This window comes from Dermacentor andersoni, chromosome 2, assembly GCF_023375885.2.
Source record: "Dermacentor andersoni chromosome 2, qqDerAnde1_hic_scaffold, whole genome shotgun sequence".
Lineage (NCBI taxonomy): Eukaryota > Metazoa > Arthropoda > Arachnida > Ixodida > Ixodidae > Dermacentor > Dermacentor andersoni.
In genome coordinates, this window is record NC_092815.1 from 829,830 (window position 1) to 857,510 (window position 27,681).

The following is a 27,681-nucleotide window of genomic DNA, read 5'->3' on the forward strand; positions in this document are numbered from 1 at the left end:
TTCAAACGGTCAAATACTTTAAGATCGTTTGAAGAAAATTCGAGCCCTAAATCGAAATTCCGCGTCCAACAGTCACTAGAATTTAACTTTCTCTTTCAAATGCAACAAATTTCATCAAAATTGGTCCGGGGGTTATCTCAGAAAAACGTTTTTGCGTTTTACATGTATTTGAATAGGCCGCGTCGGAGTTGGGCCCGAGCTAAAGCTTCCTCTTAAGTTCCTTAGAAGTTAATCAGTTTGTATGGTGTCCATATTATGCATTTTAGATTTGTACAGTTTCAAGTTTGTGATGCACGCGAAGCAAGAGTTCAATGACGATGACTCGCCTTCCCTTTCATCCTCTCTTTCAGCCCATTGCGAATAGTACATGCAGTTAAAACCTCGATATAACGAACTTCAATATAACAAGATTTTTTATATAATGAGGTATTGAACTTTTTATAACATCTTGTCCATAGAATACCATGTATTTAAAACCTCAATACAGTCGAACCAACTTATAACAATACCGGTTTTCACAATATATTGGCTAACAATGGGAAGCTGCTGCACCATCAACTTCTGTATGTTTTCCATGGGGAAATAACCTGCTTACTACAATGCCCCGATAATGCATTATTGGTTATAACGAAGAAGTCTGGCTGCTGGGTGTCCGAGTCGAAAGGAATGAAGGTAGTGAAATGCGAAATCCTTGAAAAAAGAAAAAGAAAACGAGAAGTTTGAGCCGCAGCACGATGGGCCACTGCTCCAACAGCCGCCGTGCGCTCATTTTCCAGCCCTCTCGGCACGCCTCTCTCTCATCGCTCTTCCACCCCTCTGAACACGAATGGACCGCGCCAACTGTGCTGCTTGAAGATTGCTCAGCGTAGTCATGGCGCAGTTCTACAAACAGCGTAATCACTTGCGTTCGTCTTTGTTGGTTGCGTCGAAATTGTTCATGGCCACGCTGTTTCTCAGCCTCGTTTGACCAACAGTTGGTTCTGATCATCGGCAATGCACGACGTTGCTGGGGAAAAGAAAGTGCATGCTTATAGATTTGGAAACTAAGTGCTTTTAACCGATGAGGCGATCGTCGCGAACATGTTCGCATCAGATATCGGCGGCACCACCGCCAGCGATGACGCTGTAGGGCAGGGTGCCTCAACGTTGTCCTCACAGGAGGCCCGGCAGATGGTTCAGTCCCTTCGGGGCTTTGTTCTCGCGAGGAACTTTCCGCAGCACTATGTGGAGCACCTGGATGCCTTGGAGAAGGATGTCGGTAAGCTTTACTTAAAGCATGGAAGGCTGATGGACAAAGAGTTTTCTTGTGCAAGCCAGTGAGAAGCACATGTTGAGATGCTTGTGGCGATCTTGCCTTATCGTTTCTTCCGGGTTTCTCAAGCTGACAGACTGCCGCGGCAGCCTTCTTGCAATTTTTATAAGGCCCCTTTTGGGATCACCAATGCGATGCCTCGGCGGTGCTCGCATATCGCTTGCCACCAGTGACCCCTCTTTGCAGTTGTTATAGCAGTGCCATTCTTTCACCGACAGCTGTGGCTTGTTAGACATGATTCTAGCGCCCAGGAAGCAGTTAAACGAGTGAACACAATCAGCAGTCGGATGGAGGAAGGTGCTGGGGAGGGGTACTGGTCTCCCCACCATTAGTTTTCTCACATCAGCTCTGCCATTACCCTATTTTGACTTTTTCTTGCAACCCGGTTATAAAAATTATCGGTTATAACAATGGAATTTTCGTGGCACTCGAATATTGTTATAAGTTGGTTCGACTATGTGACTAAGTGTGTTTGTAAGCAATTTCAATACAACGAAATTTCACTGCCACTCCAAAGGAATGCCGAAACAATAAACGGAAACTTCCGCACATGCAGATAGTCAAATGATTGACTTACAAGTGGTTGCTTGCAAACGCACCTCTCAAATCATGCGCCGCGCAACAAGAGCGACTGCAGAAATGAAGCTGCATTATGTTCCATATAAAGTCCTAGTGTGATAAGATTCTATAGCACCTCACGCACCATGTGCTTCAGGTGCGAGAGAATGTGTGCGACGGTGAGACAAGACAGATGGTGGCTTCACAAGTGCCACCTACCCACGCGAGCATAAAGAGGGAGAGGGGAGCAAGTTTGCGGTAACGCGATGAAGCGCGCGCAAGGGGATGGAGGGGCCATGTTAATGGCACGCGTCTTGGCGGTGGCTGCACATGGCTGTAAGCGCGGCTGAGTGCATACGCAGCCACACACCATGCTTTTAAAGTGGCACATGTACAAAGAGTGGATGTGCTGAGACGGCGTGGCATCATATCCCCTCCCAGTCTTTCTGGTGTTTAGGGCATGGGAAGCAACCCCATTTGCGCTCAGAAAACACATCAAAGAGCACTATAGTGTGCACTCACCTTGAATACATGGAATGCTTCAAATTGAATGTTGCGGCTCTTTTCCTTGAGCATGTTCATCATGAGCTTCAGGTTTTCTGGATTGCTGATGTAGCGTGTCATAATGCTGAAGTTGTGCCTATCCAGCAGGAGCTCACCTAGAAGCTGTAACCAAACAGAATATAGGTGTCAAATGTTAGGGATGAAACGTAGGTAAGTTGGTTAGAGCACTGCACAGGCTGGAGCCAACCTAAAAGCCCGGGCCCGACCAGGCCATCTGAAGCGTTTTTTGGCGGGCCCAGGCCGTGCTCGGGCTTGAAGCCACGAGCCGGACTCGGGTCTGCTCATTAAAGGGCCTAAGTGGTGCCTTCGAGCACACACGAACATTATTCGTTGCATGCATTGTCCAAGGTATTCTGTGCCAAGCTGAAGTGATATGTGCAAAGAACTGGCTCTTAGTAACGTTACCAAAGAAAATAGAAAAACAGCTGAAATCTTAATTTTTTTCTTTCCCACAAAAACGAACATTGTTTGCACGTAAGGAAAAAATAAATTATACAAAAAACTGTTCTTCAACCCATTTCCCTATTACTGCATTTGTAATTGCACTGTTGAACTCTCGATACTATTATACAGTCGAATCTCGTTAATTCAAACTTCCTGTTTATTGGAACTGATGCTGTGGTCCTGTCAAACTTATGTGTTTTCCAATGGGCGAAAACGCCCCGTAAATCGAATGTACAAACATTTGCAATGGTTAATTTGAACATACGGGGCTAAGACAATGCTTTCAGCAGCACGCCAGCATTGCATTGACCCTGCCATGGAGGAAAAGCTTAGGAGAGATCCCTCAACTCAGCACGCGAGGTGCCGTATAAAGTCCAAGGGCGATAACATCGTTGCCGCACTCGCTGTATGTGCGAGTGAAAGCTTGTGAGGACAGCCGACAAGTGTGGCTCAATCTTGCCGGCACGAAAGAGATGGAGCGTGGAGGAAGTGCGCCGCCTTCCATCGTATGACAGGGACACAATGTTGCACAGCACCGGAGGGGGCGGGGGGGTGGGGGGGTTCTACCGCACGGTTGCACGGCCGTATCTTGAGAGCAATCTGCGTGGGGGGCAGCGTCTAGGTGCGTCAGCGGCTCGTAGCTTTGTGTTCTCGGCACTCACTTTTAATTGAAGCGATAGACAGCACGAATGTCACTTTGCTCGCTGCTGCTGCCATATTTCCTCATGCCAGCATTTTGAAAGCGAGTTTCCACAGTCATCGAGTGAGTTGTGTTCATGTTTGCTTGTATGCGCATCACACCTTGCTTGTTATTTCTATTTACAAGTTTATACAGCCGATAAAACTGCTGTCTTTGCTTCATATAGCTGTGCAATAATTTGCTATTGCAATCGATGCTTTGACTTTCGAGCAAAAGTGCGACATTATTTTTTACAATGACGTGCCTAAACCAAGACGTCCCGATGGAACGGTTGCCGAAGACAGTGCGCCACATCCGATTCTGCAGACCGAGATGGACCTTGAATACAATGACACGAAGGCGACTTTCAGTACCTCATTCTCCTCATCGTTGCATGTGGTGACACCGCAACAGGCGAGTGAACACTAAGATGTTTGTGATCAGTGGCAACAACTTCGTCATCTTTGTAAGACATGACACGTTAACAATGCAGGATGAAGACCGTAAACACAGCGCCGATCTCTCAGCAGACGAAAGAAAAAGCACATGAGCACACAGAAGGAAGCAGCGAGGGAGGCAAAGTCCAGCCTCGGCAACTCTGCCGTGGCAGTAAGGGAGCTTAGGTGGCAGAGATAATTAGCGCCATCCAGGAAGCTGGTGGGAAAGCCAAATCCGCTTCCGCCCCGCCTCTCTTTGCAACTGCGCTCCCCTCACCCAGCCTCACAACTCCCTCACCTTAGATAGTCTCCACGCGCGCTCACCTCTGCACCAGCTTAGCCATTTCACTGAAGTTTCGTTTTCTGCCGTTATCGGGAAGCGAGGGCTGGCCGGCACGGGCAGTTTCGTGGTCCTTGCTCGCTGTATGCTTGCACGACACAATATTTCACAACTCGCACCGTTTGTGTATCGTGCTATGGTACAGGAGTACTTCAAAGTAAAAGTCTTCCTTTTTACTTCGAACAAATTTTCGAGATCGAATTATCGAGATTATCGAGACTAACACAAGAGGTCTCTTTTGACTTGTGCTTTATTTTAAGCTGTGTGCTTGTGAATTCGCATGTTTGTGTGTACGTATTATATGTAAATATATATATTTACTAAATGCCTAGGACCAAATAGTACGATCAAGATAAATGCATGCGCACCAGCGAAAGAATAATAGCGCAGGCAATGGGAGCCCGTCTTCCGCGACCAAAAAAGAGAAAAAGGAAAAAAAAAAAAAGACACCTGCGATTGTAACGCACACTCGTTTGCTCTGACCTCATCATGGCCACAATTAGTACATGACCGGGGCAGTTGGAGAAGTATGGGAGAGGCCTTTGCCCTGCAGTGGGCGTAACTAGGCTGATGATGATGATGATGAAAGAAAAATTTACAGTACCACGCACCTCATTCTTTCATACAGAAATAAAACTCTCTCATTTGGAAAAAAACTAAGATTTACTTCCAATGCAGTAAAGTTGCACTAAATAAAAAGAAGACACAGTTTCGCCCGAAAGGCAAAGCATAGATTACAATAGCAAATTAACAGACAGCCATACCAAAAGTAAGGATAGTAGTTTTATCAGCCGTATAAACTTTTAAACATTCGCTTACTAGCTAAATTAACAAGCATGGTGTCAGGCGCACACAAGCAAACATGAATACGCTTCCCTCAATGTCTGCGGAAACTCTTTATCAAAACGCTGGAGCGAGGAAGTGCGGTAGCAGGAGTGAGGGAATTGACCTTTGTGCGGCCTCTCGCTATAAAATATAGGAAATTATCAGTCATAACAGTCGTAGTACAGCCCTCTGGGCCGTTCTCTTTTCGAAAATAGTCATGTTAGGATTATCATAGTTAGACGAAGGTATTTCGCTCTCGCGAGCAGCATTCCTTGGGATAGTTACTCGGGCGAGTTTCCCACGCTAAGGCGCTAGGCGTGCGGCGCTCGCCTCGCACCTGCTTAAGCTTTTCCTAGTCTCTAGAGCCGCTCGAGTTCACTCTCATCGACGGCCGGCCATTTTTTCAAGAAAGTATGCCTTCCAGTCACTGAGAATCAGCAAAAATCGACCATCGCGGACAACATCAGGCTCTTTCCATGTAAGTACGAGGCTCTGGACAGGAGCTATGCCTCTTCAAGGTAACCTGGGTCTGGCGGACCAACCGACTGAGCCATCTTTCCGGCCAACATCCAGGGGTCGCGAGTTCAAATCCCCAATTTTCTTCCTTTTCTCTTCCTTATTCTTTGTCTCTTTTCTTTTAGTTTATCATTATAACAGGCAATTACATATCTTCGCCACGACTGTCCACACGGGGACCCCCTTAAAATGGCCACTAGCGTGCAGGTTATAAACTACCTGGTTTCTCCAGTTGAATGCCATGTGTGCGGTTTAACCGAGCTCAGATTGGTCGGCCTTGACTGATCGAAGAAGGCACCACTGTAGGTTAAATGAGGCATACAACTCCCGTCTCCCTAGTGCTTAGGCTCGCTGCGTTCACAGAAAAACTATGAGGTCAATTACCTCCCCCTGTCCCCCATTCCCTTCTCGATAGTTCTAGTTTAATCACTGTCGAAAGCTGTAGAAAGCATGAAGACACCACTGAGAGCCGTCAAGGTCGTTTGCTTTGTGCAAAACTCAGTGCTGTCGTGCGACTGAACGTTATGAATAGCCACCTGGGAACGTGAGTGTTCGGACAAGAGACAAGCAGACATGACGAGCGGATCATACGACACTTGGGGCCTCTTGGTAAGCGCAGAAAAACTTTTCCCTTTTCATTTTTACGCACAAGTGTTAAGTGCTGTTCAAATTTAACAAAAATGTATCGTGTACCTAGGCGCGCTCAAGTCCGCGTGCATGCGCAAGGTGCAGTAAACAAGAGGCTAGGGCAACCGAGAATTAACACTATGTCGTGCAACCTATACCGATCAGCAAAAACCCGCAAAGGGAGGACAAATTAGCGGATCTCTTCCGCATGCAGGGCCCTCTGGGCCGTACTTGTCGGCAACAAGGTAGCCTAGCCGCCTGCGGCATTATCTTACTGAGCTATGTCTTATGCTTGGTTGCGGTAGTCGGAAGTCCAAATCTGCTTCCTTATTTCTTTTCCTTTTTTTTAAACGATGGTGTATCTGCGTATGACATCCTCCAGTGCACTACATCTGCAGGCTTGGAGTGGCGCCTGACACTGGCGAAGATGCCGAGAGCGAGTGGAGCTATACTAATCCAGATACAACCAAACTAGGAAGGCCGGCTAAGCTTGAACAAGGACACTCCCTCACCAGAACAGGAATTGGCCTCCCTGGTGCAGTATTCGGCCACAACCTCCCTAATGAAATATCTCAATGAAATGGCCCTCAGTCCCCAGTAGCTGCGGAGCACCTGACCAAGGCGGCGGTCGACTTGCAACGCAGCAGAGGGTGCCAAGAGTATCTGGGTCCAGACAGGCCGCCAATGGAAACTGACCCTCGCAACGTTTAACACCCGAACCCTCTGAAGTGAGGCAAGCTTAGCAGGACTCTTCGAAGAACTATCAGACATTGGTTGGGATATTATTGGCCTTAGTGAGATTAGAAGAGCTCGTGAGGCTTACACATTGCTGAATAACGGCCATGTCCTCTGCTGTAGAGGTCTCCCGGATAAGAAGCAATACGGGGTAGGATTCCTAATCCATAAAGACATAGCGAGCAACATTGACGAATTCTACAGCATCAACGAGAGGGTAGCAGTAGTCGTAATCAAACTCAATAAAAGGTATAGATTAAAGATAGTACAAACCTACGCTCCAACGTCCAGTCACGACGATGAGGAAGTATATCAGTTTTATGAAGATGTTGAAGTAGCGATGAGAAAAGTGCAAGCGCGGTATACAGTAGTAATGGGGGACTTCAATGCAAAAGTGGGAAAAAAGCAGGCAGGTGAACAGGCAATTGGCAACTACAGTGCCGATTCTAGAAACGCTAGAGGTGAGATGCTGGTAGCATTCGCAGAAAGGAATGAGCTGAGAATAATGAACACTTTTTTCAGGAAACGTAGCAACAGAAAATGGACCTGGAAAAGCCCAAATGGTGAAACAAGAAATGAAATTGATTTCATACTTTCTGCCGATCCCAGCATAGTGCAGGATGTTCAGTAATAGGTAGGGTAAAATGTAGTGATCATAGGTTAGTGAGGGCCAGGATCCACCTCAATTTAAACAGAGAAACAGTAAATTGGTCAAGAAAGAACAGGTCAACTTAGAGGCAGTAAGGGTAAAAGCAGACACATTTAGGCTGGTACTTGCAAACAAATATGCAGCCTTAGAACAGAGAGATGATGATGATGAAGACATAGAGGTAATGAATGAAACCGTAACGAGGCTGGCTTCAGAGGCAGCAATTGAAGTGGGAGGCAAGGCACCAAGGCAACCAGTAGGCAAGCTCTCCCAAATAACGAAGGACCTAATAAAGAAACGACAAAGAATGAAGGTGTCCAACTTAAGAGATAAGATAGAATTCGGGGAACTGTCAAAACTGATCAACAAGGCGAAAATAAGTGATGTTTGAAACTATAACGTGAGAAAGACTGAAGAAGCCGTAAAAAATGGACGCAGCCTGAAATCAGTGAGAAGGAAACTTTGCATAACACAAACCAAGATCTACGCACTAAAAGATAAGCAGGGTAATATCATCAGCAATCTCGAAGATATAGTAAAAGCAGCAGAAGAATTCTATACTGACCTTTACAGTACCCAGACGACTCAGGAGCGCTCTATTCAAAACAATAATGAAAAGTATACAGAAACTCCTCCTATAACTAGAGATGAGGTCAGAAAGGCGTTGCAAGGCATGAAACTGGGAAAAGCGGCAGGAGAGGATGGAATAACAGTCGATTTAATCAAAGATGGAGGAGACATAATGCTAGGAAAACTGGCGGCTCTCTATACGAAGTGTCTATCGACTGCAAAGGTCCCAAAAAAATTGAAGAATGCAAACACTATACTAATCCACAAAAAGGGCGACGTTAAAGAACTAAAAAATTATAGGCCCATTAGCTTACTCCCAGTATTATATAAAATATTTACCAAAATAATCTATAATAGAATAAGGACAGCACTAGAATTTGGTCAACCAAGGGAGCAGGCTGGCTTCAGGAAAGGTTACTCTACAATGGATCACATCCATGTCATTAACCAGGTTATCGAGAAATCCGCAGAGTATAATAAACCTCTCTATATGACTTTCATAGATTACGAAAAAGCATCTGATTCAATAGCGATACCAGCAGTCATAGAGGCATTGCGTAATCAAGGAGTACAGACCGCTTATGTGAATACCCTAGAAAATATCTACAGAGATTCCACAGCCACCTTAATTCTACACAAAAAAAGTAGAGAGATACCTATAAAGAAAGGGGTCAGACAAGGAGACACAATCTATCCAATGCTATTCACTGCGTGCTTAGAAGAAGTATTCAAGCTATTAAACTGGGAAGGCTTAGGAGTAAAGATCGACGGCAAATACCTCAACAACCTTCGGTTTGCCAATGACATTGTTCTATTCAGCAACAATGCAGATGAGTTGCAACAAATGATTCAGGACCTTAATAGGGAGAGTGGGACTGATGATTAATATGCAGAAGACAAAGATAATGATAAATTACTTGGCAAGGGAACAGGAGTTCAAGATTGCAAGTCAGCCTCTAGAGTCTGTGGAGGAGTACGTTTACCTAGGTCAACTAATCACAGGAAAGTGGAACATGAGAAGGGAATTCACAGAAGAATAAAAATGGGTTGGATCGCGTATGGCAGACATCGTGAGCTCCTGAATGGGAGCTTACCGTTATCATTGAAAAGGAAAGTATACAATCAGTGGATTTTACCGGTGCTGACATACGGTGCAGAGACTTGGTGGCTGACAAAGAAGCTTGAGAACAAGTTAAGGACCGCGCAAAGAGCGATGGAACGAAGAATGCTAGGCATAACTTTAAGAGACAGAAAGAAAGCAGTTTGGATCAGAGAGCAAACAGGCATAGACGATATTCTAAGACATTAAGAGAAAAAAATGGCGCTGGGCAGGTCATGTAATGCGCACACTAGATAACTGTTAAACCATTAAGGTAACAGAATGGGTACCAAGAGAACGGAAGCGCAGTAGAGGACAGCAGAAGACTAGATGGAGTGACGAAATTAGGAAATTTGCGGGTGCTATTCGGAATCGCTTGGTGCAGGACAGTGGTAATTGGAGATCGCAGGGAGAGGCCTTCGTCCTGCAGTGGACATAAATAGTCTGATGATGACGATGATGAAGCGACGAGAACACGGCGCCGTGTGCCTAGATGCGTAGACTCTTGTCTCCATTGCAGATCGCTTTCAAGATAACGGCCGAACGGCTATGCCGTACATAGCAGCCGCTAGTGTAGAATGCCTCCCCTGTTTGCACCAGTCCCGCACGCTAGTTTTGGGAATTAAAAACGCCCGTGATGCGGCCTGATTTCTGTCTGTCTCCGCACATGTGATCACTTTCCTTTTATTTACGGCATCGTGATGAATTCGGCATGCCTTTACAGTCAGCACTTTCATGCTGATAGAGCAAACGCAGAAAACGAGAAGACAGACAGTGCACTAACCTAATCCAAAAGAAGCACTGCTTAAGCACATGTACTGCAGCACATGGCGGAAGCTACGGCAGCTAGATTCGAAGCACGTACGAGGCGGTCATTTTGAAATGCCGATGGTGGTATTGTAATGCAGATTTGTGGCCATACTCTATTCTAACGCGCATAACATTTTTGAACCCATTCTATTGGAAGAAAAGTGCACGTGAGATTCGAATAAATACGGTATATACATATATATATATATATATTTTTACTTACAGGCCAGACCTGGTCAGGCACACGCAGGCCCTGGCTAAGCTTAGTAATGAACACACGAGCCTGGGCTGGGCAAGGGCTTAGCAACACGGGCCCAGGCTGGGCTTGGTGACATACGACTGGGCTGAAAAATCAGGCCTGTGCAGTGCCCCAAAGTTGGTAACAGTGCACCTTGATAGTGTTCACAGCACACAGTAAAGAAAAGAGGATGCAGAGTGAAAGAGTGCTAAATTTCTGCTACACTAAAGCCTCATTTTAACGAAGTTGGAAAGGGAAGCTGAAATTACTTCATTAGACCCATTACTATGTTACATATATCATTGTGCATTACGACAATAACGCATAGATGTGTGTAAGAGCCACACTATTGTTCCCTACATACAGTGCTCGGCAGTATTGAAGATATATGTGTCTTGGATACTCTTTGGGTATTTTGTATCTGTCTCATGATACATCTGGAGAGACGTGTATCAGTATCTGTATTTCCGATACATGGAAGAATGTACCGCATATCTCAAGATACAAGATACAGTGCAGTCCACTTATAACGATATCGATAAAGACGAAAAATATGATCGTTATAACCGATGATCGCTATATCTGGACTGCAGTTATCAAAAAAAAAAAAAAAATTTTAAAGCGCGTTTGCGCTCTTTACCTTTGCAGCTCTGAACTCGAATTCGCTACTTGCTCTAAAGAATAGATGATGTATACAGTAGGCCGTGAAAAACAAACTTTATTTCAAGCGCCAATGACCGTGTCAAGGATTAGGCGCGCCGAAATAGTCCGAAATCTGCACTTGCTTTTGCGGCAGCTTCAGCTTCACAACCGCGGTGTGCATGGATTCCAGCTGCTGCGCGAACACTGGCGGCAATCCTTTAGCATGCATAAAATCAATTAAGGAGTCGATCGACGACAGTGCACTTTGCGTGGACATCGTGGTCGAGGTCAAGGAGCCACTGTCGATCTCGTTGTCACTGTCGCTGATGCCGTCGCCACCGTCGCACAACTTTGCGTCTGTCGAGACAGCACATCTTCGGCGATCGCCTCGTCGGTGGCCTCATCGCAGAACGAGGCAGCACTGTCTGCAGTCAAAAACTCCTCCTTCGACACACGACCTGTGTCACCAGTAGGAACGAGCTCCCAGAGCTCGGTTATGTCAGCGACTTCCACCGGGTCGGTCTCAGCGGGTTGGGGAAGTTCGTCCTTACGCACAAAGCCCGCCTTCTTTAAGCCATTGGTGATGAACCACTGGTAAAGCGCCTCTTCAACATCGGCGTACAAGGGGTCTCTAACCCCTTTTCCGCTGATCGGAATGGCCCCTGATAGCTCCTGCCTTCACAATCGCGGTGCTCCCGGTTTTCAAGATGGTTGATATCGTTAACTGGACGAGCTCATACTTCTTCATGAGGGCGCTCACCTTGAAGCCGCATCGAGAGTCCTGCAAAATATCCATCTTCGTGTCAAGCGACACAGCTTTGCGCTTTGTCGGCGCCATCTTCGAGTTGATCCGTTGGTTGCACGCTGCTTCGGTGGCGTCAGCCTGCTATCGCGAGAGAGACGCGGGACGGGCGCCACCGCGCCGCTTTGCTTGTCGCTTCTTTTTTTCTTTTTCTCTCTTTCGGAGCGACTGTGGCCGACGCGCATGAAGCAGCTAGCGCCATCTTGTGGCGCGCTGCGCCAACGTTGGCTGCGCCTACTCGTGCGCGGGCGGGGCGAGACGCGCTGCGCGGTAATGGCGGCAGATACGAACTTACGGAGGTAAACATCGCCTCGTCTCGACATCGTTCGTTTCAGGGAACTAAGCAACGCAAACGTTACGATTATTTGGCACGGAAAACGCCGTCCAGACTGCAAAATTTTGATCGTTATATCCGATATGCGGTGAATAACCTATCGTTATAAATGGTTTTTTTCCCCATAGACCTAATGCATAAAATGACACTCTCATGTCGACCCATCGTTATAACCGATATATCGTTATATGTGGTATCGTTATAAGTGGACTGCACTGTACTGCTGTTCCAACATTATCGTGCAAAACTGTAAACTTTTCCAGAAGTCCGCTTCTCAAGCTGATACTGCAGCCACTAAGCCAGCTGAATTTCCACAGGCACTGAATTTTTATTCTCTAACCTTAACAGGAAAGTTGACAATACTTCTTGCTTAAATGTCATGGCTACTAGTGGTGCTGCCTGTATCACTGTGTGATACGGAACTACCTTTCCATTTTACTTAGACATTTTTCCTTTTTTTAAAGCTCACTTTAAGTTTCTTACTGTAACAAATCACCAGGTAATCGGAGCTATAAGTGGCAGTAGTGTGAATAGCAGCGGCACCCTGCAACACTTCGTAAAACTACAATGCGTGTGAAGCATTTTTGGGCTGCAGAAGTTTTTTAGCAGAAGGAAAGTAGTAACAGGATTGCATGTTAATGAATATGTCGCCAATAAAAGCTTTACGACAGCTGATAAGTAGAATATGAAAGGTCATTGCAGCTTTATGTGCTCTCTGTATTCACGATGAGTCACAAAAATATGGCTACCAGAGTTTTTTCTGCTGTGCACCTGTCCGGTGTTGCATAAACGGTAATATGTTTACAGGCAAGCTAAAACTACAGAGAGGTATTTACACCAACGTGCAGAGACTTCTTATTGATGTTGTTGTAATTAAATGGCGAGCCGCTGGCTGGTTGACATGCAAAGCAGCGACTCCCATCAATTACAAAAGCGACAAGCAAAAACCACTGAAAGTGCAGCGTATAAAGAGCTTTCATGTTAAGCAGCTAAAGCAACCACACTAAACTGTTTTGGAATCAAAATATTATGCTTTGAGCAAGGAAGCTCTTAAGCATTTAATCCAAATGAAACCAGGTTGGCCAGAGTTGAGCTATTTCCCAGCAAAGCTTTTTGCGCATACGCATTTGCTGCTACATTATATAGATATCACATAAGAAATTTTCAAATGTATCGAAGTATCTTAAGGGGAGACACGAGTCGAAAAGTCGCGGTTTTTCTAGAAAAAAAAAAATCACTTTTTTGTTTTAAGCTGCATTGTCATCTTTGGTCTATAAACTTTTATTTCTGTAAATATCAAGCCGAAATTCGCATGAGAAGTCATCAAAAAATGCACCTAAGTTCGCAGCGGTAATTCTATAATCCACCGAAAGTTTAGAAAGTCGTTTGCATGGTTCTCAGGTAATCGAGCCTCACCGCCCGCCATTTGCAATCATTGGGGCTTGCAGCATCAGCCCTTTCCTCCAAGGTGCAATGGCTTTCAGTCTCGTGTGCTCACGGAGAATAAAAGAAAAACGAGAAAGAAGACGAGACTGTCGCGTGTTTTGAATTGCGCGCCCTGCAGTGTGGCGCCGCCATTGGACGGCGGTGCTCCTTTTGTGTAGTCAAGCCGAACCACCGCCACTGCGCAGTCTTGCTAGCCGCACAGTTTCCCGTGTTCTCTCCGCGTTTTCTTGAGATGAGTAGCCCGAAAAAGTGCAGTTTCGACGCCCGGAAGTATCGAACTTGGCACAAGTACCGAGGGAAACGGCATAAGACAGTGGGGGAGGGAAAAAAAAAAAAAGGAAAAGAAAAAAAAAAAGGACAGCCAAGAACGACACCCACGATGCTCAGACTTCGGTTAGGCCTACCGCCGACACCGGTCACCGCGACTGTGGTGAAATCGACGCTGTTGTGGATTTCGTCAGTGCACCGCAGAAAAAGATGGAATTCTTCAAAAGTAAGTCAAGGTTGGATGGTGCCCCTGCTGCTAGCACGGTGTTGTGCGAGATCGGCACATTGACGGCACTGGTGGCAGGTTCGGCATGCCCCACTTGCCGCGAACAGAAACTTGCCGTCCGAGAAGCTGCTGAGAAGCGCAAAGGACTTTCGTTGTACCTAGAGCTATGCTGTGAAAATCCTAACTGCCCTGAATCTGTTCTGTTCTGCACGCCTATGTTTGCACCAGATTCCTGGTATAATATGGTATACAATAATAATAATATAATATGGTATATGGTGCTGTGGTATAATAAAGGCCATGCCGGCTTTGAAGAAGTAAGAAGTCCTACAAGAGATTGGAGTACTTCCCCCAGAAGAGTTGGTCACACGCAGTGACCATTCTGATTACATGCGCATAAAGAAGAACTTGAAGTGAACCGCAGAAGCAAGGGCGCACCGTCGGAGCGCAGTGAAAAGGGCTTGCACCGAGGAGACCAACCGTTGGAGCTGGGAAGGGCCAAGCTACAGCGCAGGAGCATTCTAGAAACTTCGTGTGCTTTCTGTAAAGCTGCTCTTGAGTGTGACCAAGATTCATGCAAAAACAATTGCATTTTGAAGAATAGAAGGTTTTGAAACTTTCAAACCTGTTTTTCTCATTTTCAAATTTTTGGATATTTTCGTGTCTTCTGGGAAGGCTTTTGTACACTTAGAATTGGTGCATACTAAGTAAATTTGGTATACATATTCTTGAAGGTATGTAGAATGCCGATATCTACTTGAAATCTCAATATCGTTTGTCAGTAATTACAATAGTACGAAGCTATGTTTCAGGGAACCGAAAAAAAGACAATGGTTGAAGTGTCAAAATTTTTTCAAATTCAGAATTTAACCATAATAGGCTGATTCACGCTGACATCCAGTGGTTGCAGCATGTCGGTGAGGCTGCCCAGAATAATGGCTACCTCTGCGCGAACACAGCACAGCTGTCGAAGCTAGTCCAAGACAAGGAGCCACCGTTTGGCCAACATGGCCCCTGGGCGATTCTGCCAAATGCTTTTTACCCAGTCAAGCATACGCTCACCAACCATCCAGCCTTTTTCTTAGGTTTGAAGTACGATTCCCTAGGGCGAAACTTTATTAGGCATTCTTTTCCTTTTGACAACAACATAGGAAGGCAACTTCCACCCATCTGTGGCGATGCACAGCATAACAGTGTAGCATTGGTGCTCAGCACCGCTTGTCCACATGACAACGCTTTTCTTTCCTTTGATTTTAACTGTGCAGATGTGGGAATCCTTGGGTCCCATGACCTTCGCATGCGCAGCAAATGTCGTGTTGGGCACAGACACGCTAAGCAGGTTGGGGAGAAGGGAAACATTCCTTTCACAGGCGGCGCACGGGAATCACAAGCGCTGTCAGCACCACCGGTTGTGTCACGTGAGATCCCTCTAACATCACCCGAGTCTATTTGGTCACCAGCAAGTGGCGAGTGTGGAATTCTCCACAGCCACCCCCGTGGTTAGACAACTGCGTTTTTGCCATGACAGTCGCTGCAGCCGCCCATATATCCCCACTTGGTAAGTTGGAACCTCTTCTGTACCTGGCATATTAATCTGCTTGAGAGAACCCTCAGCGATGTCAGCTATACCTAGCTGGCCTGTTCGAAGTGTTAGTTGCAATCATAATAAATGCTTTTTGAGTGTATACATGGTTGTCGTCTATTGTTTCTTCGAGCCTGTACCAGACTGCGGTTGATGGGCAGGCATGCACCAACCACGGGGCTTGGTGTGCCAAGGCATAGCAAAGTGGGCATCTCCTCAGTGTCCCGACAAAATTTTTGAACTTCTTGATAATTTGGTGCAGGTTATGTGTGCAAAAATATGATATGCTGTTTAAATATTGAATATTGTCATATGTATGCAACAACAGTCGACCAGGCAGACAAGTGGCTCTCAGCTTGCAGTGAACAAGAAGAAAGGGGGTTAACAGAGGGGCTCGATTTTTATTAGCCATATCGTAAGAAGCAAACAAGCACCGACACCAAGGACAACATAGGAGAAATTACTTGTGCTTAATAAATTAAATAAATAAACGATCAATTATTGGAAATGAAAGTTGATGAAAAAACAACTTGCTGCAGGTGGGGAACGATGCCACAACCTTCGCATTTCGCGTGCGATGCTCTACCAATTAAGCTACCGCGGCACCGTTTCCCCATCCACTTTCTTGGGTATTTATGTTTCCTAGTAGAACCCTGGGAGTGTTAGCCTGCGCCACCACTCACAGACCTTGGCGCCGGACGTAGAACCTCCTTTCTGCTGCAGACGTCATGAGAACGTGATCTTTTTGGGTGAAGGCAACCTGTCAATAAACCCACACATGCTACCTGAAGGCATCAATGTTGCCATATTCGAGACCCTCGTTACGTAATTAATTAGAAGAAAGAGGGTTAACCGAGGGGTCTGATTTTTATTACCCATATCATATCATAGGTTGTGGGATTGTTCCCCACCTGTAGCAAGTTTGTTTTTGCAGACATTGCCACGGAACCAGACTTGACTAAGTTTCAAGATTTAATTCACTCACGACTTGTCAACTAATCTTATTATTATTTTGGGACTTTTACAGTGTTTTCAATGCTTGTTGCTGTTTGCTTTTCATTGCACTTGCCTTATGTTCTCCTAATATGTACTAATGTGTTCTCTGTAGTAATTGTGATTTAATTATCTTGTATATAACCTATGTTTCCCTCTATTATTACTTTTGTTACATTCTCATATTTAGCATGATGTATAATCTATGACCAGTCCCTGTGATCCCCCCCCCCCCCATGTGATAACTTCGTAATGCGGGCCTTTGGGGGTATTTTTGAATAAATGAATAAATCAATTTATTAAGCGCAAATAATTTCCCCTATGTTGTCCTTGGTGTCAGTGTTTGTTGGCTTTTTATGATATGACTCAGCTTGCAGGGCTTTCAAGTTGTTTCCCACTAGGTTGATTCCCGCTGCGCTTGTGAGCACGAATTAAAAGCGCTCAGTGCGGTCACTAGGAAACCTGCAAGTCGCAAAATGAGCCTTTTGCACTGCTGCCGTGTGGTTCTCTTGCTGCTCGTGGACTACCAAAGCGCATACCTAGCACGATGGCTTTGTTAAACCCAAAATGCAATGCGAAATGACTACTCTAAATTAATAAACTGTGCAAGTGAATGGGGAAAATACAGGATGGGGTCAGATTCGTTTCAAACCCTAAGGCGCAGGTCGTAGAACCCAGTTTGAGAACCATTATACTAGATCACTTAACGTGAGCAAATTAGGTTACAGTCTATGTATTACGCTGTTTATGTGAGTTAAGGGGAGACGCGGGTCTTGAAATGTCAAAAAAATCGCAAAAAAGTCTATTTTCGGAAAAGTGCGTTTTCGCTACGTTTATACATTCAAGAATCCCTCCGCGAAATCTAGAACCTAAATTTAATCGGAAAATAATAAAAAAACACAGTTATACGGGCCAGGGTGGCCGCGGAATTAGCAAAAAATCGCCAAAAAATGTTCGAACTTCGTGCCGTCGTCATTTGCGAACGCGTTGGCCGGCGGGCGCCATTTTGAGCTTGTTTGGAAGCTGCTTTCTTTGTGCGTATTTTGCGCCGGTTCAATATGGCGCAGGTGAGGAGGAACCGACGCTATCGCGTCATTTCTGAAGGATGCGCCCGCGCCGCTGCTTGGCCAAAGCACGCACGCCCCCCGCGCCTCGCTCCTATTGGTCTGGCGCCGTTTGAGTGCCGATTCCCGCGTTCCCGACAGGCTGGTTGCTCTCGTGCACGCTGCGTGTTTGTGTGGTTTCATCGCGCCGCTGTGAACGTTCGGCCGCTCGCTGCTCGACAACGTTCGATAAAGTGTCTTTTTCGCTGCCAGAATGGCTGGAGGACACCGTCGTATGAAGACTACTACGCGTCAAGCGTTCAGCAAGGCGCGAAGGCCGCCATGGAATGCGCGACAGAAGACGGATAAGCCTGTCGTGTACCCGGAGCTGCCGGCTGCTGGTCTGCCTGAAGATTCTGCCGGATCGAGTTCCGAGCTGCAACCCAGTACGTCTAGCATCAACACTTCGTCCACCCACGCCTCGCGTGTTGGCGCAGACCGTGTAGATACGTTTTCTTCACGACCGAAGAAAGAAGCAAGCGCGCAGCGATCGCCGATAAGGCGCAAACGCGCCTGGCGTCTCAGTCTGCAACGGAGCGAAAGTTTGAGCTGCTGGGTGTTGACACGAAAGAGGACGTCAGCGACAGCGGAACGGAACTTGCGATCGTGGATTTATCCATGGTGCAAGACTTTTTTGGACTTATGCCGTGTCCCGTGTGCACCAAGAAAACGCTGATGCTTTCGAAGGACCCCGCCAAGGAATACGGGCTCTGTGCCAAGCTTGTGCTGGAGTGCTCCACGTGTGGCATGCGCGAAAGGATCGTCGGAGGCTTCAAATGTCCAACAAGGATCACACAAACAGAAATGCTTTAATAAACAAGCTTGCAAAGAGGCACAAGCCACCAACAGACTCTGCCTACAGTCCTGGGCTTTTATAGGTATAGGTGTGACCTTTTGCTGAATGCACAATTGTGAGTATGTGCAAGAGATAATTTTTTTTTTTTTTTAATTTGAGTTCTGGGATTTTACGTTCCAAAACCGTGATATGATCCTGGACCAATTTTGACCACTTGGGAAGCGCTACAACACAAGCACAGGAACTTTTTTGCATTTCAGCTCCATTGAAATATGGTGACCACCACTGGGATTTGATTAAAATTTTTTGTTGTAGCCATAAACTTTGTGGAAAGGACATATTTTGTTGTAGCCATGAACACTGCGCAACTTTATTTGCATAGGGATGCCATTTGTGTGCCTTTTGTACAACAAGGAACTAAAATAGGAATGTGAAGCTCGTGGTGCTAGCTTTCTGGCATTGCTTTCAGTGACTATGCATGATCTTGCAACCAATATCTCAATGTTATTTTTGCAAAATGGCCATATATATGTCATGAACTTGTTGCTGAAAGACAGGGCTACATGGTGGTTCAATTTATATTGCCATATTGTTAGTCCATTAAAAGTTATAGTGAACTGAAAGTTCAAACTCGTTTTTCTCAGCTTCATTCTTTTGGACACCGCACACTGCCTTACGGGGGATCTTCATATGTTCTTTCTACCAGCAAAATGTTTGGTATCAATATATTTGTGTCGAATCGATCTAGCCGGTGATGCTATTTATTTATTTCTAAAGTTTCCGGCTAAATTTTAATTGCCACTAAATACAAATGAAAATTAGCAAAGATAATGAAATTATGTTTACATCTGGTATTTTTGCATTATAATTGCACTGAGAACAATAAAAATAGCATCACCGGCTAGAGCTACTCTCTCGCGTTCTGGCCGTATACCGTAAAAACCGGACTATAGGTCGGACCGGAATATAGGTCGATCCCCCAACTAACGAATCCTCAAAATGAAAAAAAAAATATCCTTTTCAATGGCAAAAGTACCGAAAGACATGACACCCTTACCTTGAAACAAATGCGACTCGGGGGGTTGCACAATGGTGACAGTATTTATTTAAATGCTGCTCGCATGTGCACCCGGCCAAGTTTTTAGCGGTTTCGCGCGATCATCGACACGCGTGCTTGTCAACACCTTATTAATGGCGCTGAGCAGCGAAACAAACGAGATACGCGCATGTGTACACATGCCCTTACTTTCGCTATTTCGCCGCTCCGTGCCGTGATGATAAGGTGCTGACAAACACGCGGGTCGATGGTCGCGCGACACTGTTAAAAGTTCGTCGGGTGTACAGTACACAGAAGGGCACGAAGTGCGCAAGCGCTACTCCGAATCAGAGCAACGCCTTTGATCAGAGTCGGATGACGAGTGCTTCAGTCCATAGGCGCGTGCGATCTCTATTGCTTTCAAACGGATGCATTCGGCAGTCACAGGCAGCGATCTCACACGCAGCTTGCGGACGGACTCCGCAACCTTGCCTTCCAGTTCTGCAGTCCACTGCGATCCGGCACGAAATGACGTTTTCTTTTGGTTGCTGCAAGTTGTAATACGTTGCTTTTGCCTCCGCCACTACCGAATGCTCTTTTCGGATACTTCAAGTTCGCGCTGTGCCGCCAGGTTGCCGTGGGCTTCCGCGTACTCAATCGCCTTTTTCTTGAAGGCGACGGTGAATTGACGTCGGCTTCCGCTCCCGCTCATTTTGAAACAAAATGAAAGTGCAGCCTTTAATTAATATAACTTTGCGACAATGGAAACGCATAATGCCGGTGTCACAGGTGCCACAGCGTCGCCACGCCGCCATGCTGCTGATGGCGATGGCGAAGGCGGCTGTTTACTTTATCCGCCCATTGTTGCAAGACTTCCGTAGTTTTTCCGCCAATGTTCGGTATATAAGTCGAGGGTCGACTTTTCGCGATGGGTTTTTGAAAAAAAGTTCGACCTATATTCCGGTTTGTACGGTACTTTGTTTTTCCTCTTGACAAAGTTAAGTTTTTGAAAAGTCCCGTAAGAAATTGATTGAATTTCTGTATTAAAAAATTTGCATCATTTGTTCTAATGAAGATATACAAAATCTAATTAGACATTTGCAATCAGCAGAAAAAGCTGAACAATACTGTTAAATATCATCCCGTTCACACTAAGATTAACAAAGTTGGTTTTGGGACCCACATCTCCCCTTAAGCAAAAGTTTCATTCACAAGTGATTTCAGAGCAGTGCATAATACATGAGTTCTGTCTTCTCTAGATTGAAGCAATTTACAGAACTGTGATATTGATTCTTCAGTTGCAGAATTGTAACTTTATGCTGCATTTATTAACCCTTTGAGGGTCGAATTATTTTGAAAAAAACTTTCCCCGGTGGTCAAATTACTTTATTGCGGATCTTGAATGTACAAAATGTATTAAGTCGGGAATAAATAGTCAAAAATAATTAGGAACAGTATTTTGGTATCGGCATCACTCAGAACTGCAAAATGTTCAATGGTATTTCCGAGCATGGTACTCCTTGAAACACGGGTCTACGCACAGCGCCTTATCGCAGTCTGCACACCTAAAATGCGTGTCTGTTCTCTTGAAGCGAGGAGTTGTGTTGGCGCACACATGCCATCTATGCGTGCGGCTGCCTTGGGCAGAGGTCTGAGGCACCCTCTCGCGCAAGCGCGTTGCCGCGGAGAGCGAGAATACCTCGCGAACAGCACTGATAAGCAAGTGGTGATAAACAAGCTAAGAGCAGTGCCAATCAAGATAGAAATCAACTTCCACCGCCCCTGCGAGAGCGTGCCGACAAAGAGAAAAACCACGTTTCGCGCGCCTCCGTTGCAATCACGCGGCGGAACCGAAACCGCGAAAGCACGTTGCCACTGAGAGCGAGAATACCTCGCGAACTACGCTGATAAGCAAGCTAAGAGCAGCGCCAATCAAGATAGAAATCAACTTCCACCGCCCAGCAAGAGAGTGCCGACAAAGAAAAAAATGACGTTTCGCGCGCCTCCGTTGCGATCACGCGGCGAAACCAAAACCGCCAAAGGGGCGTTGCAGCAGTCTGAGCGACGCGCTGAAGCTAGCAGTCAGCTCTGTTTATCTCCCCAAGAAGGTAGCACCAATTTCAAACGCATCTGGGAAGTGCTAAGAGGTGGCAGCACCTCCCGATGAGCGCTCATCGTCATCATGGCGTGAAATTTCAAACGGAGGGTCGGAACCGTACCCGTACGGCAAGGACCTTGCGGGACAGAAAACCGCCGCCGTACATGTACGGCTAAAACCTTGAAAGGGTTAAATAACTGACCTTTCGTAATTTTCATAAAAGAAAATGAAGGGAAAAAATTGAAAAAGAGAAAAGTCTGCTCCAACCTTTAGGGATTGCCGCCTTGTGACGTAATTTTCAGAGTTGAGTAGGTTCTGGTAGTGAGAGAACACCTTGTCATAGTTCTGCTCGAGAAACTCTGCACAGACCATCTTGTGGCGTGTCAGCAGTTCCTGCATCATACAAAACAAGCACCCACATCTGTCAGTGATGCCACATTTTGATAACCCATGACACACACCTGCCATAAAAATGGGAAAACCCTTCCTGGAAAGCAATACTCGCTAAGCAATTGCCACGAAGCACAGTACAGCCCACTTCCAACGGGCCCATGAAACACCTTTATAAATATATCATAATGTCTCCTCACTGCTGAAGGCTTTGCTTTGCCAATATCCAACTGTCAGAATTTTTCAGATCCTTAAAGTATCATTGGAGTTAGACATAGTTCAAAGTTGCCTTCACATTGCTGCATGGCTTCCTCTCTTGTTTCCACTAGCTCGCTGGAAACTACACATGATGGAATGACAAGAGGGCAACAGCCGCGAGGCACTGTCCAAAAGTCGGCCGCTATTGCTGCTTCTGGCGCATGGCAATCGCTCGATGCAAGTTTGTGGTATATTAAGTTTTCTGTGTGGATCAAATAATAGCCAAGATGGGTTTTGATCTCTATGTCGATGCACCACCCAGCAAAATGGCACAGGAGGGAGACATCTCGAAATTGACAATGTCATAGGGTTGTAACAATCCTACACTCAGTACCGAGTCTTGACTAAAGCATGTACCGCTTGAAAGAGCATGCAAGTGCACATCAGCCGGGTGCCGTCTCACACAATTATCAGATTGGGCCATCAGGTTTATCTTGGGTGTGAGAAACTGAATACAGATGGCGACTTGTGTTGCCAGCTGAATCGATCCAGTCGGAGCTGTCATTAATGAAAAAGGGCTTAGCTAGTTGATGCGACAGCATACACCACCAAAACCTTCACGATTACCACACAGCATGGAATGCCTGGGAAAGCACAACTATGAGCAGACAACCGACATTGCTACCGAAACTGCAAAGGTGAAATACTTTTTCAGTCTTTCTGATAGTACATTCGGCTGGTCACTTTTGGGCATTCCAGAGCACATTGGCGGCGTGCATTACACTCAGCTTGGCTGGTCGAAATCAAGCGCTCGGAGGTGCTTTCATCTTTGACCTGGAAGTGCGAGTGAGATCTTAAGGAGTTCCAGTCATGTAGCTGCAGCAGCTTTAGTTGTTGGCATGGCATGTGCTGTGGTGGTGTGTCAGTGCCTGCTTGCCTTGCCTGTTTAAAAGAGGAGACATGCAGACATGTTTCCTTTTCCAGCTTCAGAGTGCTCTGGTGAGAGGCTGCACTTTCAGCCGTGTCCTCTGGCTCCAACCAGAAGCACACAATACATCATCATCGAAATCCTAGTGAAAGCATGGTAGGGAGCAGCTAAATATTAACATGAGATTTCAGGTATATTCATCTTTTATTGATTTAGCTCAAAATTAGCAATAATATAGTGGTGGGAATGACCAAGAGCATTTTGGAACAGGTTTCTGTAGCAGCAAAAATCACGATTTGGAGCAGATTTTGTAGCAGTCAACAATGATGATTCTGCATGGTTCTTGGCCGGGAACAATTTCTGCACGTCAAAAACTGTTCAACCGTAGCATCGTACGTCATTGTGAATATATTCAAGAAAGATAATGGTCGTGAGTGGTTGTGTATGCACAAACCACTAACGAAAAAATCAACCTGCATGCTCGAAAAGAACATGCTGTGCATCCCCAGCAGTAAAGTAAGCCACATAAAGAGGGGGGGGGGGGGGGGGGGGGGGGGGAAGAAGAAAAATTAACTTGCAGCAATTGTCACATGTGGTATGCAGGAAAAACTTAAAAAGATTGGTATTAAAAACAAAAGAGTATGTGCAGTTTATCAAATTTGGTCAAGAAATGAAATTATCACCAAAACTAATGTCTCCCTTTTAACATCGTAGCATTGCGATGTCACATAATCACTTAGGCATGCGACCATCACTCATGTTGTAGTTCAATGGTGAAAACAAGCTCTGCTATTCAAATGTACACAAGCTGGCTGCTAGTCTGCCCATGCATTCTTTGCCAAAAAAAATAATGGCAGACTGACCTTGAAGGTAGAAAATGCATCGGAGGCAATGTCGAATGTGGACACTTCGACGTACTTGAAGAAGTTGTAGAACTCGTCCGAGTAGAGGATGATCTTTGCCAGGGCTTCGTACCGGGCACACTCTCGCAGCATGGTGCCACAGTTGAGTGCAATGTCCTGCTTCTCATACCTGTCCAAGAGATAGTACGCCTTGATGGACACTCAATGCTAGTAAAACACTGCTTCTTATTTTGATGAATAGACAATTTAATGCACGATAAACATAACAGTGTCCTAGCGTTCTAGCGTTTAACAGCGTTCTAGCGTTAAACGTCGCCAGGTTCATATCCCAATGGCGGCTTGTCCGGAGCTAAGAATCCCTGGCTCCGGACAGGCCGCCATTGGAATATGAACCTGGCAACGTTTAACGCTAGAACGTTATCTAGTGAGGCAAGTCTAGCAGTGCTATTGGAAGAATTAGAGGGCAGTAAATGGGATATAATAGGGCTCAGTGAAGTTAGGAGGCCAAAAGAAGCATATACAGTGCTAAAACGCGAGCACGTCCTGTGCTACCGGGGCTTAGCGGAGAGACGAGAACTAAGAGTCGGATTCCTGATTAATAAGAACATAGCTGGTAACATACAGGAATTCTATAGCATTAACGAGAGAGTGGCAGGTCTTGTGAAACTTAATAAGAGGTACAAAATGAAGGTTGTACAGGTCTATGCCCCTACATCCAGTCATGATGACCAGGAAGTCGAAAGCTTCTATGAAGACGTGGAATCGGCGGTGGATAAAGTCAAAACAAAATACAGCATACTGATGGGTGACTTCAATGCCAAGGTAGGCAAGAAGCAGGCTGGAGACAAGGCAGTGGGGGAATACGGCATAGGCACTAGGAATAGCAGGGGAGAGTTATTAGTAGAGTTTGCGGAACAGAATAATATGCGGATAATGAATACTTTCTTCCGCAAGCGAGATAGCCGAAAGTGGACGTGGAAGAGCCCGAACGGCGAGACTAGAAATGAAATAGACTTCATACTCTACGCGAACCCTGGCATCATTCAAGATGTAGACGTGCTCGGCAAGGTACGCTGCAGTGACCACAGGATGGTAAGAACTCGAATTAGCCTAGACTTGAGGAGGGAACGAAAGAAACTGGTACACAAGAAGCCAATCAATGAGTTAGCGGTAAGAGGGAAACTAGAGGAATTCCGGATCAAGCTACAGAACAGGTATTCGGCTTTAACCCAGGAAGAGGACCATAGTGTTGAAGCAATGAACGACAATCTTATGAGCATCATTAAGAAGTGTGCAATAGAAGTCGGTGGTAACGCCGTTAAACAGGAAACCAGTAAGCTATCGCAGGAGACGAAAGATCTGATCAAGAAATGCCAATGTATGAAAGCCTCTAACCCTACAGCTAGAATACAACTGGGCAGAACTTTCGAAGTTAATCAACAAGCGTAAGACAGCTGACATAAGTAAGTATAATATGGATAGAATTGAACATGCTCTCAGGAATGGAGGAAGCCTAAAAGCAGTGAAGAAGAAACTAGGAATTGGCAAGAATCAGATGTATGCGTTAAGAGACAAAGCCGGCAATATCATTACTAATATGGATGAGATAGTTCAAGTGGCTGAGGAGTTCTATAGAGATTTATACAGTACCAGTGGCACCCGCGACGATAATGGAAGAGAGAATAGTCTAGAGGAATTCGAAATCCCACAGGTAACACCGGAAGAAGTAAAGAAAGCCTTGGGAGCTATGCAAAGGGGGAAGGCAGCTGGGGAGGATCAGGTAACAGCAGATTTGTTGAAGGATGGTGGGCAGATTGTTCTAGAGAAACTGGCCACCCTGTATACGCAATGCCTCATGACTTCGAGCGTACCGGAATCTTGGAAAAATGCTAACGTAATCCTAATCCATAAGAAAGGGGACGTCAAGGACTTGAAAAATTATGGACCAATCAGCTTACTGTCCGTTGCCTACAAAGTATTTACTAAGGTAATTGCAAATAGAATCAGGAACACCTTAGACTTCCGTCAACCAAAGGACCAGGCAGGATTCCATAAAGGCTACTCAACAATAGACCATATTCACACTATCAAACAGGTGATAGAAAAATGTGCGGAATATAACCAATCTTTATATATAGCTTTCATTGATTATGAGAAAGCGTTTGATTCATTCGAAACCTCAGCAGTCATGGAGGCATTGTGGAATCAGGGTGTAGACGAGCCGTATGTAAAAATACTGAAAGATATCTATAGCGGCTCCACAGCCATCGTAGTCCTCCATAAAGAAAGCAACAAAATCCCAATAAAGAAAGGCGTCAGGCAGGGAGATACAATCTCTCCGATGCTATTCACAGCGTGTTTACAGGAGGTATTCAGAGACCTGGATTGGAAAGAATTGGGGATAAGAGTTAACGGAGAGTACCTTAGTAACTTGTGATTCGCTGATGATATTGCCTTGCTTAGTAACTCAGGGGACCAACTGCAATGCATGCTCACTGACCTGGAGAGGCAAAGCCGAAGGGTGGGTCTAAAAATTAATCTGCAGAAAACTAAAGTAATGTTTAACAGTCTCGGAAGGGAACAGCAGTTTACAATAGGTAGGGAGGCACTGGAAGTGGTAAGGGAATACATCTACTTAGGACAGGTAGTGACTGTGGATCCGGATCATGAGACTGAAATAATCAGAAGAATAAGAATGGGCTGGGGTGCGTTTGGCAGGCATTCTCAGATCATGAACAGCAGGTTGCCATTATCCCTCAAGAGAAAAGTTTATAACAGCTGTGTCTTACCAGTACTCACGTACGGGGCAGAAACCTGGAGGCTTACGAAAAGGGTTCTACTTAAATTGAGGACGACGCAACGAGCTATGGAAAGAAGAATGATTGGTATAACGTTAAGGGACAAGAAAAGAGCAGATTGGGTGAGGGAACAAAACGCGGGTTAATGATATCTTAGTTGAAATCAAGAAAAAGAAATGGGCATGGGCAGGACACGTAATGAGGAGGGAAGATAACCGATGGTCATTAAGAGTTACGGAATGGATTCCAAGGGAAGGAAAGCGTAGCAGAGGGCGGCAGAAAGTTAGGTGGGCGGATGAGATTAAGAAGTTTGCAGGGACAACATGGCCACAATTAGTACATGACCGGGATAGTTGGAGAAGTATGGGAGAGGCCTTTGCCCTGCAGTGGGCATAACCAGGCTGATGATGATGATGATGAAACATAACAAGGATTGACTTCTGGTCTCGTTGTTGCAAGATAAGCTAAATATTTTGGATGTAGATGACCCTTCCCTAGTGAAAAAGTCTCGAGAAGTCGAACGTCACGTCTACCCAGTTCGACAAAGGTCTTTGTGCCCTCTCTGTAGATATAAAGGACCTCTACTACTCACTGGCCCATGACGCACTGCTTGAATGCACACTCTTGGAACATTTAACCATGTACCTCACCTCAATATATATCCATTGGGATAGGAAACCCTTTATCTAGAAGAAAGGCATTTGAATTCGATCTTATATCGCACCTATCCATAGTAAATTGTTTTTATCCAGTTTTGACAAAACGTTACGGGCACA

General features: G+C 45.6%; 1 protein-coding gene across 4 annotated transcripts in view; it reads right to left on the minus strand.

Annotated features, from left to right (window-relative positions):
* The window catches only part of Mo25 (calcium binding protein Mo25), a 166,656-nt gene that overhangs the window by 32,996 nt on the left and 105,979 nt on the right, over positions 1 to 27,681 (minus strand). For all 4 annotated transcript variants that reach the window (XM_050190214.3, XM_055077606.2, XM_055077605.2 and 1 more), the window contains 3 exons: positions 24,108 to 24,276; positions 21,996 to 22,121; positions 2,393 to 2,536 (listed from right to left, as the gene is read on the minus strand). In XM_050190214.3, coding sequence (XP_050046171.1) covers positions 2,393 to 2,536; positions 21,996 to 22,121; positions 24,108 to 24,276 — 439 coding nt within the window. The remainder of the gene's footprint in view (positions 1 to 2,392; positions 2,537 to 21,995; positions 22,122 to 24,107; positions 24,277 to 27,681) is intronic.